At 40.6% G+C, this 20,834-nt stretch overlaps 1 protein-coding gene across 7 annotated transcripts in view; it reads left to right on the top strand.

Annotated features, from left to right (window-relative positions):
- Positions 1–2,678: 2,678 nt before the first annotated feature.
- The window catches only part of tns1b (tensin 1b), a 217,505-nt gene continuing 199,349 nt past the window's right edge, over positions 2,679–20,834 (top strand). For 6 of the 7 annotated variants that reach the window (XM_028590956.1, XM_028590947.1, XM_028590952.1 and 3 more), the window contains exon 1: positions 20,050–20,411. In XM_028590956.1, the coding sequence (XP_028446757.1) occupies positions 20,331–20,411 (81 nt within the window). In that variant the 5' untranslated portion in view covers positions 20,050–20,330. Of the gene's footprint in view, positions 2,826–20,049; positions 20,412–20,834 lie in introns of those variants that run through there. The other variant, XM_028590951.1, reaches the window with a different exon arrangement.

Genomic DNA, 20,834 nt, shown 5'->3' with positions numbered 1-20,834 from the left:
TTCAACTCAACTCAAATGTTTTATTGTCATTTCAACCATATACACGAAACAACATTTCACGGTGGCTGTAATGGTTACACATTTAAAATATATAAAAACGACATACGAAACAGGTGTTTACAGTCAACCAAGCGCTAATGCTAGTATGCATTAGCTGAACTTTACGTGTGTGTGCAATAGCTAAATGTAGCAGATTATAAACACAGTTGTAAATTTGCGTGAAATGTAGAATGGTCGGCATTTACTAGTCACAAACTTCCCCAGCAGTTAGCATTTAGTTGGATACAAGCAGCTAATTTCTGTCCGTGTTAACACAGCCCATCTCCACTCTTACCCGGCGACATGTTTCCACAACAAGACAAAACACAGTAGTCTCTGAACTCGCGATGGGTGTTTCGTTTAAGTTGGATGTACTCCAGTTTGTTGTCTAATGAGCAGACACTTGCAACCAGGATTGATGGAACAGGTGCCTGGCTAGCGTTAGCTTTCCACCTAGCTAGGTTAGCTATACTCCAGCCCCCGTTTGCGTTTCACCGCTGAGAATGTCCCCCCATGATCGCAGCTGCTGCCCACTCCGGCCGCAGCTGCTGCCCACTGGTCAAACTAACCTGTACGGCGGGCCGCAGCAACCTCTTATTTCCGAACATTCATCTCTCTCCCGCCCACCGAGAGCCGGTGGTCTACTAAAGTTTCCAGTGTCCCACTTCGCCGCAGATTCCGTCTGCAAAAACCAACATCCCCACCCCCACTTTCTTCTTCTTCTTCTTCTTCTTCTTCTTCTTCTTCTTCTTCTTCTTCTTCTTCTTCTGATTTCAGCAGTATAGACGCTGTTAAGCGTATTACTGCCCTCCACAGGTCAGATTTAGATCTAACGTCACACGTCAAATACACAGGAATGATTCACATCGGCCCTATTCATTGGCCCTATTTTGACATCGGAACAATACCGATGTGTAAAAAAATGACCATATCGGCCGCCCATATATCGTGCACCACTACATTCAAGAAATTAAGATGATTATAGTGTGATTTTTGCGAGGATCTGTACCAAACAAAGATGTTTTTTTTAGTCTGTAGGATAGGATCTGTAGGCCGGGATGTCTCTGCAGCACCACAATATTTAATTCAGAATGGTTTGACACATATTTTGCTTTAAAAAAAATATTGTGCCCCTCCCTGCGATTTGAATATTGCACTAGTCCATATTGCGATTTAGATAAAATTGAAATTAAGCCCAACTTTAAATGCAGATAAACTTAAAGGTGCTCTAAGCGATATTGGGTGACATTACTTCTTGTAGACATTCAAAGTATTGTCAAACAAAACGGAGGCTATCTCGCCCCACCCCCTCCTCCTCATCGGTTAGTCGGTTAGTGGCTGGAACGCTGGAACACTGTTTGTTATGTTTGGTGGTGCAGGTTGGCCCAGTTTGTTTTTGTTGCTGTTTGTGGAGCCTGGGCTGTCTACAGAGACCGTGTTTTTTTACAGTGTGTTCAGGGGACAGGCAGCTAGTGGATAGTGAGGAGATGTTTGCTGTTTGTGACAAAAAATGTTGTAGCCTAAAAAATGTGTGACATCGCTTAGAGCACCTTTAAGTGTATGGTAACAATAAATCAAATTAGTACTTGAAATGTGAAACAGGTCAACTGTAGTGACAAACCTACTAAGAATTACAGTATTACCAGACACTTAGTAGTTCCTCTTTTGTTTAACTCTTGAAGGAAAAGTCCTCATGAGAGGAGTATTTTATCTTTTAATGAAAAAAAACACTTAACGTTAAAATATCTTGAAATGTTACATAGTCAAAGTAATTCTGAACATGACATTACATATTATAAATGAGTTTTTTCAAGGTGTGAGAAAATGGATGTGTGGTGTGTGACAAGTGGCGATTGTGTCTCACGGTCAATGTGTGAGAGTTGGCAGCCCTGTGTTGTGTTATCTTTGACATCCCTTAAGCGCATTTCAAAATGCTAACAGGAATGTTTAATGATCTGTTAATTCTTGAATGTTAGCCATAACAACTTTGTGTCAGGCTGTGTGATCTTCAGCTTGTTGTTGCGTTCTTCTGCCCACTTGCAAAAAATTATTACTAATTAAATAATTGCTTAAAGCATTTAAACAAAGTGTTGTGTTGGAGTTTGTAACATTCCAAAATCTTAATTTTGACTTAAAGATTTTAATTTTTACTGTAAATGCATATCGGTTCCAAATATCTGTTATCGGTTTCATTAACTACAAATAATCGGTATTGGTATCGGCCTTGAAAAAACAGTATCGGCAGTATCGGTCGATCCCTATTACGAAATTTACAGTTTCTGTCAATCACTTGATTTGAAACCTGGAAACATCTGGAGAAGTTTCTTTTGTTCTGCTTACAGAGAGCCACAATCTGATTGTCATAAACATTGAGTCCACCGTGTTTATGGCGTTCACACTGACCTTGGTGAAAGTACAAGAAACAAAAAAATCTCAGAGAGCAAAAAACAGCTCCTGGTATTCTCACTTTCCATGTAATGATCTCCTGACACTGGCTTTCCGTTGTTGTGTGTGTGTGTGTGTGTGTGTGTGTGTGTGTGTGTGTGTGTGTGTGTGTGTGTGTGTTTCCTCTCCCCTTGCTAACAATGCAGCTCAGGAAGTATGTCAGGATAAGGGCCAGACTGTTGGGCTCTTTTTCTGCCAGAGCATCCAACTTTGAGGGACAATAACATAGTCTTGTTAATCCCACAAAAGCTGGTTCAGTGTTGAAGAAAGCTGTGGATCTGTGAAAAGGAATTACTGCCCCAGGTGTCTTCAAAGAAAACTCTGCGATGTCCCTGTGGCTGGTGAGTGCTGTTGCAACATGTCATTTTCAGCTGTGGGTGGTCAGGGATTCGCTCCCGTCTCGAGGTCAGTCCAACCTCAGCACACCAAATGTTTCGGGCTCAATCAACGGACTTTGCTGCTGGTTTTGCTTGTGTTAGGTTGTTAACGTGCAACTTTACTTAAACTTACTACATTTAATGTTACTTCCAACCACTATCCAAAGACAACAAAGGGTTTGAGATTGATTTCCTACTTTTTTTGGCAGCACCTGTTCTCCATTCATGCAAATAAGCTATGATAACCAGGTTGTAGATATGGTTTGGGGTGTAACATTTGATCAAATCTGAATCCACTTATTGAATCTGAAGCCTTTTCCAAACCCTTATTGAACCTGAATATGTTTAGCTTTCAACATTTGCAAGTCATTAAAGTTCTAAATAATACAGTTCAAAGATCAGCTATGACTTTTTGTTGGCTGAGAAGGCAGAAACACTTGAGTTTTACTGTTACATGTTAATTAACGTACATGTTTCTTTTCAAGACCTACTTGCTCAAAACACTTGAGGCTCCAATGCAAGACTAGTAAGCAAAGTAGCTTAAGATATTGATATATGATTATCCTCATATTGATGTGACGTGATCATCTAGATCATTTGTCTAGAGAAGAGTCATCACTTGTCTTGTTGACCTACAAAAACACGGTTGTATTTGCAGTTGTAGAATGATTTTCACAGTGTTTCTTTCAGAATGAATGTTAATTAACTAGCTGATATATTGTGCCGCCGGTTACTGAAAGTGACTTCAATGCGGGCTAAAATGAGTGAGCTGCTAAATTCTTTTGATATATTTTACTTTTGGTACATCAATATCATATTTAAACTCTATATAATATTTAGATCAAAGTATTGTGATTCCTGAGTCAAGCAAGTGTGTTTTCCCCCTGTGAAAAAAGACAGAGTGAGTCTCTACATGACTTGTAATTCATGAATTACATACATACGGAGGAGGCAATTCAAGTAAAGACCAAACGAGAAAATTCTCTTGAATCACTCTTATGTAACATTTAAGAGCAAATTTTTTTTTGTGGTTCTTGCATGACACCCATTCTTTTAATTCTTTTATCAATCTTGGGAAGCATTGGCTGAAAAGTGTTGCGTTCGGGCTTTGTTGGGAAACCAAACCTGGAAGACAAGCATGTACATTGTCAATAGGATAATGTGAAAATACTCCTTTTAATGCGGTGGCTGCAATTTAAGTGTTACATTGCATTCATCTTTTTTACCCATCTAGCTATGGTGCTGTGTACCAAAGTCCCAAACGGGATGATCTAAGACCTTTATAGGCTGTTTTTAATTTTATTTTTGTATCTTTTTGATTTGTCCTTTCGGGGAAGGCGGTGCAGTGTCCACTTAATGGATATGAAATGCTTTGTATGCCACCTTTTAATAAAAGCTGTCATCTGTGTATCAAACTGATAAAATAAATATTTTATGACATAAACACTTGCGTAGTTGACTCCGTTTTGACCTCAGAGACAGAGGCACTCTCCATTTGCCCGTGATATGTCCCTCTCTCTGTCTCTCTTTTGTCCTGTCCTCTGATGTGGAAGTGTCACTCTTGAAGGTGTCCAGAGAGCTTATTACTTTACAGCTGCGCAGAATGTAATAACTTTCACACTGATGACTGTTTTACAAGGGGCTGTCCTCTTGTCTGTCATTGACTCTTATGCAATGGTCAGACTCAGCTGGTTGTCTGTTATGTGAAAACAGAGCCTTCTTTAATTAGCCTTCATTGTACCTTTTTTCAGTGTCTCCTTTATGACTTTCACTTGCTGAATGACTACATTAAAAGGGACATTTACATGAAGCACACATATGTTCAAATATTTTGAAGCTTTATGGATATACATTCTACATACTTACTTACATACTTACGTACTTGTATACTTGATGGGTGTTCCTGCAGTTTTTGTTTTTTTTCTAACTAAGTGAAGAAAGACAGAGCTGGCCCTACACTGGGCCTTCATACCTTTTCATCACCTTGGCCTACATCCTGTTCATTTCTGCCCTGTCTGGGCTTTCATGAGGCAGTTGATGACTGCTTAGAGGCCTTTGGTGTTTGAGGCCGGTTGATAATTGCTGCTTGAAAGGTGAAATGGTCACTGTGGGTACTTTGTGTTTGGCGGGCACTTCTGTAGATTGTCATTAAAGGTTAAATAGCTCACCCATACCCTTTGGAATTTATAATATACCCCCCCCCCTCCCCAACATGGATAAAGCTGTCAGGGAATCATTTGTTTCTGATTTATTGGTTCCACTGAGGCCATATTCACTACCCAAAATATGGGAAAATCTCAGATTTCCCAATCAGATTCATTATGAATATAAAGTATTTTATTTCATATAATGCACTGTACATCTTGGGGTCTTGGTGATTCACAAACATTTTTTACTGGAAAAAACAATTCAGATTTACAAATTTTAAACATTGCATGGCATCAAATTCTAAATATTCCTTATCATTTCTCACCAGAAAGCATTGTTAAGGGTTAGGGTTGCATGCAGTCACTGAGCTATGAACCTCCGCCTGGGGAGCTTCGTAGTTCTTTGTGCCTCCTTCTGTCTAAAGAGGCTTTGGGTTTTCGTCACCAATCCAAATTTAAATTTCCCAAGATTGCCAATTTTCCAAAGCTGTTTCTATCTGTCAACTTAAGATAGAGCAATGTCTCTTTGCTATGTTCGAAGATGAAATTAGCTTTCACCTAATTCCCCATGGCTTTCTGCCATGTGCTTACATTTTCGCCAAGCTCTCAATCCAAAAAATTGACGCCTTGGATCAATAGTGGGAGGGGCAGGAGATAATTGCTGGATTAATCAGAGCCACTTTTTTGGGGGCAATAACATGAAATGCAGAATTTAAACACACAGGACCTATTGGTTAACTTATACATATTAAATACATATAGTACATATATAACATTAAATTTGTTCTGCTTTTGCAGCAGAATCTGGATATGGATGTCAATTCATATTATGACAGCAGCCATGTGCATACAGGGTGTAAACTGACTGCTGCATGATGTCATTGACAGCTGAAGTACATCTGAACTATGGGAGAAGGTGAGAGCTTAGCACACAGTTTAATCACAGTGTGTGCAGTGAGCTGCAGTGTAGCACTGTGTCTTCACAAAGTGAGTCTGAAGAGGAGGCTGTGGCTAATAACTGGCACTGGGTGTTAAATACTAACTCAATCAGTGTGGTATTTTAAATGTTGACTTAATAATCCAAAGAGACCTTTTTTACAATATTAAAGCGTAACTCTCGTCAAGATGCAACCTAGGGTCTTTTTGTGAATGTACCCGAGTCAAACTTTCGTTTTAAAAGCATATTTAGGACAAAAGCGCCACTTTTAAGATTAACCGTATTTTAGTTTTTCGGTCAAATGGCTTTTTGAATGGGAGTGCTAGGGGCACTTTTATGCTAGCCTCAAAATAGCTATTTTTAAAACACTAAGAAGGCTCAACACAACATGAGACTTTGCTCCAAGTATCACCAGGGGCTCTAAACCTTAACAAAAACATTGACAACATTGTTTGTGTACCCAGAGTTTACTAAAAAAGGTTTTGAACAACTCGCCGTAGCTCTTGTTGTTTCCGGTCGCAGCCATTTTATCAGTCAAAAACAATTCATTTCCGAATGCAACAAATATGCTTTTAAACAAAAGTTTGACTCTCGGTTGCATTTTGGTGAGAGTTAACACTTTAATATAACTCTTGGATAGAGATAACAGTAGCCTAGACAGCAGTAAAAACCATTTTCTTTATTGGTGCTTTTTAGGGCTGCAAAATATATTGTTTTTTTGCGAAATATACACATTGCGAAAGTCTGCAACATATTGCGATAGACACAAAACAGATTTTTTGTGTTAGTTGAAAGAAAGAATATGAGTATATAACTGCACTTTAAAATGTAACTGTCACTTTTTTTACTGCCTTTTATATTCAATATAATGTTTTAACAATTTGTCCATAAAAGAATGTTGGAAATAAATTCCTTTTATTTGTTTTAAATTAAACAAGCAATTTGTTGGATTGTAGAAGAATACTGAAAGCAGCACAAATGCAGAACTGAGTACATTTTAATATCTGTTTATGTATCCCGAGTAATATCGTTATCGCAATATTCAACAACAATATCGCATATTTTCCTCATTGTGCAGCCCTAGTGCTTTTAGTATTACACTGCATCTTATTGATGGGTAATATCAAATTAAATTGACGAATGAATACCACCAGCTGTGACCAAAACATCTCTGACAGCCCCCCCATTAAAACCATGACCGGCCACTTCCCCTTGTATTCTCTCAGGAACAATGACCCCTTAACCCCCTAACCTCTTGTCTGGTTTCCTAGAACGGACAACAGACCTGACGTTGCCAGATCAAGACTTGAAACCAGCCCATTGTTTGTACTGCATAGAGGCAGGAAGTGCGCATGATGTTGTATTCGCTCCTGCTTCTTTATCCCTTTGCCAGTATTGTGTAATCTTCTTTAACAGTACTTCAGGAGATTGGTTATGCTATGCCGAAACCGGATTGCCTTACTTCACCTTCACCACAGTGTCTGCGGGCCACGCACATAATATTGGCTAACTGCTCTATAGCTGACTAGCATGACTAGCAATAGCATGACTTGGTAAATGTCATACAAATGATACTGTTGGTTAGGGCCTGGTCGCATAAGGGCTGTCCATTGTTAGCAGACAGTTGTGAGACCGGAGTCTGTGCTACAAACACTGTATGTATTCTTGAACAAACTGTGTTAACTTAAAAGACTTCCTAAAAACTTGAAATTTCACCCGAGTGTAGTGCCTTACATCCTGCGTGTTGTGTGCCTGATGCACGTTCTCATCGGCTCACATTGGTCTCGTCACTTTTTTATTTATTAAACTAATCTGGCCTTAACCCCAAGATTAAACCTACGGAAGTCTTCATGCCTCACTGTAACTTCAAACAGATGATTTCTTAGTGAATATCAATTTACCAATTATCAATGATCAATTTACTTGCTCCTTGTATTGCTGGCACAGCTGCAACCACGATTAAACTTTCCTGCAGATTTTTAAATGACTTACTGACTGCTAATACATTCTCAAATCTACCATCATAATGTTATACCGGAAAACATGTACTAAATAGTTCTAAAATAACTATTAATATTATAAATTCATGAACTGAGCACAGGCTGAGACATCACGGAGCTCACTGAAGCACACACTGCTACGTCCTGAACCATGCCCATCTACCACGTTTTTATTAAAAACTAATCGATGTGCATACATCAGTAATTCGGCTTTTAACTGCTAATTTCTTAATTAAGATTAAGATGTTACATTGTGTTCAATGGTTGTCATTTCCCATGGCCTGACAACTTGCAATGCATCAATCAAAGGCAACACAGTGGTATATGAGCACAGGATGCACAAATAAATAATTTTAGAGCAAGAACTGCTAATTGGTGTGCACAAAAATAAATGTTTCTTCCCTCTGTGGAACAGGAGTTGTACAGATTCAGATGAGCAGTTTAAACATTACAGGATAACTGTTTTATTCTAAACACCTTGATAGGATTTTTGGATGTGGCTCTGGAAAAGGCTGACCTTTTTTTTAAAAAACAGGAAGCAGCTTAGAATATACCCAAATAGGACAGTAGGCCTATCCTTGCAGTATTTAGTTTGATTCTCATTTCCCCAAAAGGAAACAAAGGGATCTTGCTGTGTAGCTATACGATCTGGAACAAGGTTATTATGAATTGTTTTATAAGGCTATTCGGCTAATGTGAAATTTGCCAGAACATGGAGACAAATGTTCTGGTTTGATTTGTTGATAAAACCCCTTTTAATAAGTTCATAGTTTCAGTTTCTGTTTTTGGGACGGAGGTATCAAGTGTTTTAATTCTAGCTCTTTTATGCATTCTTTGTTCTCTATAGTGTTTTCCATGTTGTTGGAACAATACATTTCATGTGCCCTGCACTTTATCTAATAAGGGAAAGTAAACATGCAGTTCCATTGCTGGCTTGAGTCACTGATGCTGCCCTCAGTCTTTATATTAATTACTCAGAATGCATACAGGCTCAGAGGTTCCATGGGCCATTTATGATTGGTGTGGGACTGCCAATCTTCATTAGGGCCCCCCTGACTGCTACAAATGCACCAGCACACTCCGCTGAGAACACTTACCTGCCCAACACACACATTCATCTTTTTAATCTCAATTTCTTGTTCTGTCATATAGTGTACATTCATATCTATCCACTCACATCGACTCCCTTCTGGATATCTTTTCTTCTGATCCTTTGACATAAAACAAGCAATAATCATAACATAAGATGAAGAATTTACAGCCTGATTTTATTTCCTGGGAATTAACTGTTACTCCACTCAAGACAGCCTATACTTGTTCTTTCTTTGCCCCAAGACTCCCTCTAAGCCCCCCTTTCTACATTAAATTGAAGACCCCCCCTCCTTTTCCCATCACTATAAGTGCCTCCTTCTTTAACAGACGGCTCTACCCGACCCACCCCACCTCCACCCACTTCTGCCTTCCCCTCTCCTAATCTTTTTTCCTCCTCGTGCTTTGAATGGAAGAAGCTGCAGCATCCAGAGAAAGAGGGGACAGGAAGGAGGATGGAGGGATGCTGTAGGGATGCTAGGCAAGAGAGGGAAGGGTACATTTAGTTGGAAAAGACCTCACCCACACTTTAAGGGAACTTCTAGTCACTGAAAGATCGACTGAAGAAAGATCGACCTTATCTTGGATCAGATCTGCAACCATCCCAGGATTCTCTCCAAGACTAACTACTAGGGTCTCATACCTTTGGACAGTGGTTTTGAAGGACAAGCTAGAGAGGGAGACGAGACGAGGAGCGGCAGCTGTTATACAGTAGAGGACGTGAGGAGGTTTTCAGGAGAGAATGGGCGGACTAGACTGGTGTCTTGCCGCAGTCTTCAGTTGGGCAAAATTGTTCTTCTACTGCATCTTCCCGTTTTGGAAACAAAGGACAAGTAAAAACAAGGTACAGTTCATATTTTAGATGCTATTTGAATAAAGTTTTTTTTGGAATAGCATAAGTGTTTTTTCTATTTAAGATGAATGCAACTGCATGTTGAACTTGGCTTTCGTGGCTGCCAGATTTTCCTGTTTGTAATAGGAGAAAACCACATGGTGCTTCTTGCTTGGAATAGAGCTGCTTTAACTCTGGGTTGATTGAGACAAACAGTATTTTAAGCCACGCTAGCAGTATGGTTCTAGAGATGGCAATGCCGTTTGGTCGGCTGGATTGTCTGGCGGTTGGTTGGTCAGTCCACCACTTTAGTCCAGACTTAAATATTTCAAAATGTTTTAAATGGATTGCGAGGAAATATTGTACAGACATTCATAGTTCCCAGAGGACGACCCTGACTTTTTCTCTTGCGCCACCTAACATTTTGGATTTTGACTGAACTGTCTCGACAACTAGTGGATGGATTGCAATCAAATTTAGTACAGACATTTGTATCCACTTCAGGATGAATTGTAATACCTTTTGTGTTCCCTTAACATTTCCTCTACCGCCGTCATCATGTCAAAAATTCGGTTTGTCCACTACTTTGCAGGTATTATAAACCAATGACATCAAACAATCAATTTTATCATTTTTGTCACATTAAACCGTATCAGGTATGATTTACAATTGTAATATTCACAAGAGCTGTACTTTGCATTTTGTGCTTATTAGCAAATGTTAAACTGGTTTCCGCAGTTAACATTAAACCTGCTAAACATCGGCATGTTGCCATCGTCATTATGAGCATGTTAGCATGCTGACGATAGCATTTAGCTCAAAGCACCACTGTGCCTAAACACCTCCTCACAGAGCTGCTAGCTTGGCTTTAGACTCAGAGGAGCATTTCTATTGTTAATTGCCGTATTGGTTTTATTGCTTCACTTGTTTTTAATGTGCTTAAAGGACAAGTCCGGCGCAAAATGAACCTAGGGGTTAATAACACATAGGGCTGGGTATTGTTCAAAATCTTTCGATCCAGTGCCAATTTCGATACCTCAGTTGCTATGCCGGTTCCTAATGATACTTTTTTCGATACCATATGTTTTAAAATCCATTTCAACATCAACAAAAATACATTAAACACAAAGCTTTTATTTTCCACCTTAATTGTGAATCAAAACAATTATCAAAATTAAAAAATTCTGGTAAAACTGCTCACTCAGAGTAACATTATTAAAAGTGCCTTGCCTTGCAAGCTCAGCCTGTCAGTCAGTCACCAGGGCAGAGAAACCACCGTTGTGGCTGCTTGTAAGAGGAAGTGTAACGTCAACAGCACAGCGACCACTTTCGGCTCGCCATTAATGTCATATCGCAGCAAACGCTGTCTGCGTGAAGTTTTTAAAAAATGTAACCACACTTGAAACCAACCGTGACTCTGTGACTTCAACAAAACTGCAGACAGCTTACTCTGTCCGCACCTCTCCGTGTGTGTGTGTGTGTGTCGCTCCGCTCTGTGTCAATATGCAGAGAGGACAGATAAGCTTTTTTCGGTGCCATAAAAGTATCGACGTTCAGTACCCAGCCCTAATAACACATGTGTACCGCGTCGACCGTTCTCTGGGATATGTTTTCATGCTAATCCAATGTGACCAGTTTTATCGCAAACCGCTAATTACCTTATAACGCTAGCCGTCGGGGCACGGATAAAGTAAAAAGAAATTGCTATTTATATACCACCAACAAGGCTCAAAATAGCACCACACTTCCACGGTAGCATAGTGAGGGTCTCTACATGTAAACCGAAGCATTGAGAACTTTGTAAGTGGACAGACAGTTTATTAAAAAGATAGTTTAGAAAGACAGTACCTTTCACGTATACAGGCGCCATCTTGGGAAAACAGTCACGACCAGCCGAACGCCGTGCAACGTACATAAGTTCAGTTCACGTTGCACGCCGTTGGTTGTTTGACTGGAAGTGTGGTGCTATTTTGAGCATTGTTAGTGGTATAGAAATAGCGATTTCTTTTTACTTTAGCCGTACCCCGACAACTAGCATTATGAGCTAATTAGCGGTTTGCGATAAAACTGGTCACATTGGATTAGCATGAATTATATATTATTCCAGAGAACGTTCAACGTTATGTGTTATTAACCCCTAGGTTCATTTTGCGCCGGATTTGTCCTTTAATGTACTGGTTTTATTGTAAAGTATCTTTGAGTATAATGAAAAGTGATGTTTAAATAAAATGTATTATTATTACATTCAGTCTCTTTGTAGACTATAAAATACATTTATTCATTAATTGGTTTTCTTACACCGTTGACATGCAGAGTCTTTACTCTATGTTGCAAAAAAGTTAAGATTTAGATATGATTTCAATTAATCTCCGTAGCATACTCGATTACATTCAGTGTGATCATCAAAAAAAACAACCTAATTCACCTTATGAGTAATAGCCTCGTTGGGATATGTATGAAACATTGGGATTATGATGTTTTGCATGACTCAGTCACCAAATGTCCCAACATTTCCATCTGCAGTTGCCAAATGACAATGGAAACAAAATTAATATTTATATGGCGTCCAGCTAGTGATAGGCCTGCTCACAGCACAGAGGATGGGACAGGCAGGAGAGATAAGCACTTTATTACACACACACACACACACACACACACACACACACACACACACACACACACACACACACACACACACACACACACACACACACACACACACACAGAGACCAGGATATTGCTAGTTTGACTTGGGCACTTTTCCTGATAGTAGGTCTGTGCTTTCGAACAGAGCCATTAATCTTGCAAATGCCACTGCTCAGTGTTTTAGTACACACAACCTCACAGACACACCACACCTTGATCTGAACAAAGTACTCATCTACACACACCGAGCTCATCCCTAATTAAAGCAGAAAGTGTTATTGGTCCATGGCTGTCTGGCTACAGACACATTGAAGGTGTTTAGCATGCGACTCTTTCTCCTGGGGTTGTGCATCTTCCTCTGCTGGCACTTTGATGGTCTCTGTGCCATGAGGTGGCGTTCAACAGGGACAAATAAGCACTTCACCTGCAGTTTCCCTTAGGCCGGTGACAGACTGGCTTCGCCCTGCGTGAGCGCGTCAGCTGCGTGGCGTGTCCGTTTTTATTTTGGCTCCCATGGTAACAGGTTAGAGCTTGCAAACTGCCTGCGTGACACGCACGTCTCACCCGTGGCTCGAGCCGCACCGTAAACGCGTGCCTGCTAGAAATAGAACCGACGCCTATTTTTCACGTGACACGCAAGCGAGTTGGAAGCGTTTCCAGGCAAAATAGAATAGGAATAGATGTTTATATGTCATTTTGACACAAATACATATTAATAAATGACATGTTGATGTTTGAAAGTCTCTAGGTTTTGACATAAATGCAGATATAAATGTAATAAAAAAAATATTTGATTTTCAAATATTCTGTAGCCTATTTTTCAATACTGCCGACATTGTCTTTGCTGTAATCAAATCATTATATATTTATGTTTAACATGAAGTATACTACTGCTTGAGTGCAGTAAATCTATGGGAAACATCCACGTGTACAGACAAGGCTAGCAGCTGCAGTGCCGCGTCAGACACGTTTCTGGTGTGTAAAGACGTAGAAAGATCCACGCAGGCGCCACGCAGCTGACAAGCAACAGAAATGGCAGGTGACTCAAATTATACTTTCCTTGGGAATGATACACTTACACATTAATCCTACATTTGCCAGCCAAGTGAAATTGTGTAGATTGACCAATGTATTCTATTCTAAAACCTGCATTAACAGATTTTTTTTGGCCACTTGGGGGCAACGTAATCAAGCTGGTTCAGCATTGACATATTTAAAGTTGGTGTGGCAAATAGGGGAGTAACTAACGATTATCATATTTGATTGATCTTCAGATAATTCTTGATTAATCATTTTGTCTATATAACATATCTCTACCAAAATCTGAAAACGGTTAAAAAGCACAATTTCCAAGAGCCAAAAGTGATCATAGTCATCAAATGTTTTGTTTTGTCCAACACCACCAGACCAAACCCCCAAAATATTAAGACAAGGAGAAGCAGGACATTTTTTACATTTGATAAACTTAAATAAGAGTGTGTTTGGATTTTAACGATTATTCAATCATCAAAATGTTGCAGATAGACTTTTTGTCAATCGACTAATTGATTAGTCCACAAATAGTTGCAGCTCTAATGGAAAACTTGTTAGCAACACACTCAACACAGTAACACTTGTCTATTTACATATCCATAATATATGGAGCAAGATCATGAGATCTTAAAAAAATGAGATTAAAAAAAGATCCATCTTGTCAGGCTTCAGGTAATGCGTTTGTGTCCGTGCCACTCTGTTCCGGACCAATCAGAGTCCTGAGAGGGGCTACTGGCAGCTACAGGTGGGGTTTAGGGTATTTCTTCATTGAAAGAAGAGCAAAGAGCGCCACTAAAGGCTTTTCTCCAAGGAAAAGATGTTTTTGCACTTCTGCAGACTGGCTTCAGCAAGAGTTTGATAGACAGATGGTTCATCCAATCACCTGCCAGGTAATTTTGAGTGCCTGCCCTTTTCCAAACAGTTTCCAATGACTGCTTCTCAGATGCTTCTGTGTAACAAACCAGCTGGCGCGTCAGATTAACATGGAGCCACATTAGAATTAATTTGGAGTCATGTTTCTGGCCACCTGACGATTAGTCCAATATTAAATTCTTTTTTTAGCTGTGGTTATGGTCTCCATGAACTCCTGACAGAAACATCTGGCTGCTAAATGCTCCAAAACACTACATGTGTTCACCCGCTAGGCTCTAACAGTGTCTGTCTGCTGTTTGGTGCTGGGCAGGTAGTGTACAGTGGATTTATAAGAGCTTTTATAGCAGGCATACAACCAACTTTTTTATTTTACTATTGTTATTTATTCACATATCTGTACTATTTAGACTCTGTCATTTTATGTACCTGGTGTTTGGTAGCTCTTTTCTTGCTGCACAGAAAGTTTGCAAAATCAGATTGAAGAAGAAGTGAGTATCCAATGTGGTTTACATGTATAGAAAAAGGTTGGTCTGCAGAGTGAAACTTTAAAATGAGGAACTTTACGAAAGAAAGAGCTTATAGTGACAGGAGATCTGTGGGAATTGTAGTGAAGTTAGTGAAACCCCTCCTGAAACCCCTTAACACCAAAGATGTCTCCAAATTGGGAAAGATCCCAGAAATGTTCCATTTTATGTTTACTCATAATTCTTCTGAAGAGTAAGCTTCACAGCATGTACTGTAGGAGTATTGTTGTGTTCATGGGTCAGTGTGTACTGGAAAGCCCTTCCTCTCAGCGCTACGCAGCAGAGACGACAGAGAAAAACGTGCACACACATGTGAGTGTTTGGCAAAGGGAGGGCCCGGGGTCTGTATTGTTTTCAACAGATGGGAGTCACGGGGGCGGGAAAGGGTGTGTGCATGTCTGTGTGTGTTGGGGGGGGAGGCTGCTGGAGTGTTTTCTTCCTCTGTCTGTCAACAAGTGAACTCCCACTTCATCTCGCAGGTTCTAGGACGTCAGCCAAGATGAGAGAACACACCCCTCTGTTTACACATTCACTCTCTCGTCTTTCTATCTGCTTATCAGACTCTAGTTTATCTCTTTCCGTCTTTTTTTTCTCTCTTTACCTTCTGTGTCTGATAACCTTCCTCACTTGCTTCGTATTTCTTTTTTGTCTGCTGAAACCTTTAAAAAAAATAAAATATTTAATCCATTGTAACAGGGTGCACAGCTTTGATCCATCTGCTGTTTTCCCATCTTTTCTTGGTTCAAGGACAGCGACCTGACACTGGTTAATCTTTCTAATTGTTGGAGTACCCCGCTGTCTGCTCTCGGCTCTGGTTTACAAAAGAAGACAGAAATGGTCAAGGTTAAAGAGGTACTAAAACAAATCCCACAAGTGATCTGATTAGCCTTGGAAATAAGCCCACCCTCCGTTCACTACATTACAACCTCCCTTACCCTGACGCACACTCCCTTCCCCCGATTATCTCTGCAATCCCTCCTATATTTAATAACTGAAAAAGTATCTTATTATAAATGTGGAGGCAGTTTGTTTAGTGACCACCAGTGGGTGCTGCGGCTGCACTTGGTTTGCTGTAACTGCATGGTCTTCTTCAGGGAGAAATACTGTATAGTCTGTCAACAGTATTGTAACAAAAACGACTCTTGGACAGTGGCGGAATGTAACTAAGTACATTTACTCAAGTACTGTACTTGTACTCTACTTGAGTCTTTTCTTTTCATGCCACTTTCTACTTCTACTCCGCTACATTTCAGAGAGAAATATTATACTTTTTACTCCACTACATTCATCTGACAGATTTAGTTACTTTACAAATTAAGATTTTTGCACACAAAACTTTAAATTTATAAACACGATGATTTAATATAAATTAAACTATCCAACAATATATAGGCCTAGAAGTAGAGCTGAAATGATTAGCCGATTAAACACTGATTGACAAAACTCATTTCCAGTTTCTAAAACGTGAGGATTTTTCTGGATTGAGTACTTTTACTTTAATACTTTAAATACATTTTCCTGATGATAATTACATACTTGTACTTAAGTAACATTTTCAATGCAGGACTTTTACTTAGTGACATAGTATTTTTACAGACTGTGCTGTAAATCCCGATGTTATATTTAGAAGATATTTTGTTCATCAGAAATAAATGATGCATCATGCACTGTTTGTCACACTAGAGTGTGCTGATGCTAATGCAAGACTAGAACATGGTGTGCCATGTTGTGATGGCTTAGATGTCATTTTAGTACAACTAAGCCCTGCTGGACAACACTCAAGTGCAATGTCATTCAGTGACTTTGTGTCATGTTCCAAAATAGCCTCAAGCAGTTAGATACACTTTAAGATCTAAATGAATTATTATTATAATTCATTTAATCAAATTAGAAGAAAATGTAAGCTGCTTTAATCAATATTTTGTCAAAACAAGAGAATTATTATCCACTGCTGTTCCCCTCAGATAAACAGAGCAGTTTAGAATCTTTTAGCTCATTGTTTCGGTTTTTTGGCCCGCAACTTTGCTATGTTAGTTCCTATTTCGGAATCCATCGGCTATCGGTCCGACGATGATTTAGGCTACATTTACATTGCTACATTTTGGTTTAAAAGCAAATATCATTTCCAATGTTTACACCTTGCATTCACACTGCTCTGGCGTTTCAGGGCCCCTTAACCTGAGACATTTGAACACATGAGGCGCCACACGCCGGCCACAACAGGACGGACCGCCCATATGTGGGACGCGATCCCCGGGCGCATCCCCAGGCGCAGGGGCACACAACAACGGGGAAACGAAACGCCACACGCCGGCCACAACAACGGGACGGGCCGCGATCCCCGGGCGCAGGGGCACACAACAACGGGGGAAATGAAACGCCAACAGTGGGTTGGTTGTGGTTAGGAAGAGAATAACGAGGAAAGGAACTGCAACACGCGGGACACGATCCCCGGTCTCCGGGGTGAAAGTCCTGTGTTGTTTGACCCATCCACAACCCCGACCAGCCTCGCCTTATCAATACTACTCGCTACCGTCATCGTTCTGTGATCATGAAATATGCTTCCCATTAAAGTACATTGCTTTAAAATTCGCAATCACCACATGAAAAAAACGACATTATCGTGTCCTGTCCACGACTTAGAGATTCAATAACGTGACCATATCACAAACTGCCGTGAGACCGGGCTGGCTGATGCCAGCGTTTGTCTGCCTGATTGGGTCTTATCGGTCATGACGTCTCGTTATCTGAGGCTACTAGCTACTAACGTTACCATGGCAGCTACTAGCAACGGGCGGAGTATACATGCTGCCTCCTGTTTACCCCCGCCCGCGCATGCCCAGTACACGAGAATGTTGATGAGATATGAGGTTTGGGCGTGCTTTTTTAGACAAAATTGTGTGTGTGTGTGTGTTGGTTGGGTGGGGGATTAAGTCCAAATGTTTTCTCTCTAACATTGTCTCCTTTAGCGAATTTGTCTCTGTAGGGGTGGCCTGCAGGAAATACCAGGGGCTTAATCCTCTGTGCCACTGGGTGAGTTAGTGAGTGAGTGAGTTTGTATGTTTCTGTATGTGGGTGTGTTTGTGTATTTATATAGTGTGTGAGAAAGATGTGAATGTGTGTGTTTGAGAGTGGGGGGAGGGATAGGTGGTTATTGGTGAATGTTTGTGTATATGCAGCATACTGTGAGTTTGATAGTTTAATTATGTGTGTTTATGTTGTGAGGAAGTAGTGGGCCTGGACCCCAAATTCTGTGTGTGAGAATCTTTGTGTATGTGGGAAGATTATGGGTCCGTGAGTGTTTACAGGTGCATGTAGCCCACGTGTAATGGTTACATTACACACACGTGTGTGTGTGTGTGTGTGTGTGTGTGTGTGTGTGTGTGTGTGTGTGTGTGTGTGTGTGTGTGTGTGTGTGTGTGTGTGTGTGTGTGTTTGTGTGTGTGTGTGTGTGTGAGAGAGAAAAAAGAAGTCCCCACACAAAGGGATAAAGAGTCACGCATGGCGCTAACATGGTCATTGATGAGCAGTGAGAACTTAATGAAGCAGCCTTAGCTTCCCGGCCCCTCTATGGTTTAAAGGGTGAAGATGGAGGGGGCGGGACTCTGTTTGAGGCCCCTGCTACCGCTAGAGGTAGATCCTCCAGGACTTCTTTCACTTTCTGTCTTTGAAAAGGGGAAATATGTGGGAGGCCAAGGGTGAGATTGAAAATGGCAAAGGAGTCTCCAAGACGGTTAAAGGATAAGTCTGGTGATATTCTATTTTTTTGTTATTGTTAAGAAATATAAGCAAAAACCGATGAATGAAAGTACTAACACATTTTGTGTCAAAAGTCTGATATATCTTATTCCACTGTTCCAACTAATTTTAATATTAATACATTAATGAGTCACACTGTTGCACTGGGTGACATATTCCTTCACCACAAACACACACACTGTAGTTTATTTAGACTCAATCCCACATACACTCTCCTGCTGCTGCTGTAAATACACACTAGCATACCAAATGTGTATTAATCCACAGCTGAAAATAGTCCCCAACAAATGCACTATTACGTCTTGTTGAGTAACAATTGCTAAAAACTACAGTGACCGGCTGTCTTCGGATATTACTGAGCCTTTTTTAATAGATACAACTTTTTATTTGTGACACGTGTTTTGAGATTTATGTCTTTTAAGTAGGGATAAATGGCCTTGGAGCAATTTAACACATTGTTGATTTTGGTGTTGTCATGGGATTTGTTGATGGTCAGAAAAATATAGAAGCATGTAGGTGTTATCCTTAAATTGTAAAATTGAGAGGAAAATGTCTTATTTTGATATTGCATGTGCTGATCATTAATTGGAATTGCATCCAGAGACGCACAATATTATGTGTGATTTATAAATGTACAGTTTTATTCAGTCCTGTCAGGACAGGTGTCTTTATTACCTAATAAGACAAAAAAAAAGCTGTAGTCATGGAAGCTCATAATCAGCATCTGTGAATTTCATTTAATTGGGGCTTGCATGCAAAAGCTATGACTTGGGAACAAGTGTCTGTAACTATTACTGTTACTTAAAGAATTTATTATGCAAACTTGTAGCCGTTGTTCCTTGTAATTGGGACAGGTGTGGACATTTCTGGGGAATTGTTAAAAATTAAGCATCAAATAATGTCAAACAATGTTGAGGAGAGTGACAATCTAAATATCAGGTATCTTCTCTGACATCCCAAATGATACAGGATAGCATTTTCCAGTGTCAGGAGAAATGGCAGTGGATATGCATCACACGGGTGAATGCAGGGGGGGAGACAGAGTTTATGAAATATTAAAATGGGCTCAATACGGAAATACACAGGGAAAGAGAGGGATGAAGGGAGGGGGGAGGTGAAGTGCGACGGATGCTCAGGGGGACAAACGTGGAGGGGGGTGGGATCAAGGAATGAATGAAATTAAAAGTGGTGAGACTTAGAGGGCTAAAGAGGGAGGGAGACATGGGATGAGAGAGAGAGAGGAGGGGCAAAAGGGATGGATAATAAACACTGCACCCCCTTCCCCCTTTGCTCCCGTGGAGTAGTGGGGGCAGCCTGACCTCTAAAAAAAAAAAAAAAAAAAAAAAAAAAGGCTTTGTGAAACTTTCCCCGGCAGAGGGGAAGAGAGCCAGAGTGAGCAGAGCGATCGCAGAGGAGAGGAGAGGCAGTCAGGATCCAATTTAGGAGCAGAAAGCAAGTCAGACAGTGAGGGAGTGGGAGAAAGCAGGAGCCCGAGGTGAAAGAGAGTGTTTACGTCCAGGGTAGTCATGGCTATGCAGCGTTGGGCAACTCTTCTCCTGGCTGGATTTTACTTAAGGAAGCCCACTGGTCTGTAGCAGCAGCAGCAGCAGCATCACTCCTGGCCGTCACCATGCCGTCTGTCTCTCTCAGCCTGCCTGCAGCTCTGGCTGGACCTGCACGTACCTGGGTCTGCCTGTCCTGCATGTTCTGGGTGAGACAACTTTCCAATGCTTTCAGTGTCTTTTGATTGATTTGTAACTGTCAGCACAGGACTTCTGTCAATTCTATGAGCAGTTTGCACGGAATAGCAGACCTCTGGTAATGCAAATATAATAACTTGCAAACTTCAATCGCATAATTAAGAGAATTAAGAATTAAGAGTAGTGCATGAGTGAGTTGAGTGACAGAATCAGTTTGATGATGCAATTAGCCACAATGACTTTGCTGTGATTGTGTTGCTGGCTCATTGGAATGATGATACTTCAGCCCAGTACCACTGAGAAAACTCTGATCAAATCAAGCTGGGGATCTATTGGGTGGTCTATCGTCGGGGGTTGGGTTGAGGGTTGGGACCCCGGCTGTGGGGGGCCTTGGCACGGTGACACATTTGAATGAGGGAGATATTATGAAGGAG

Source organism: Perca flavescens, chromosome 11 (genome assembly GCF_004354835.1).
Source record: "Perca flavescens isolate YP-PL-M2 chromosome 11, PFLA_1.0, whole genome shotgun sequence".
In the NCBI taxonomy this organism is placed as follows: Eukaryota; Metazoa; Chordata; class Actinopteri; order Perciformes; family Percidae; genus Perca; species Perca flavescens.
The sequence above is the reverse complement of the archived record's forward strand: the minus strand, read 5'-3'. Positions and strand labels throughout refer to the sequence as shown.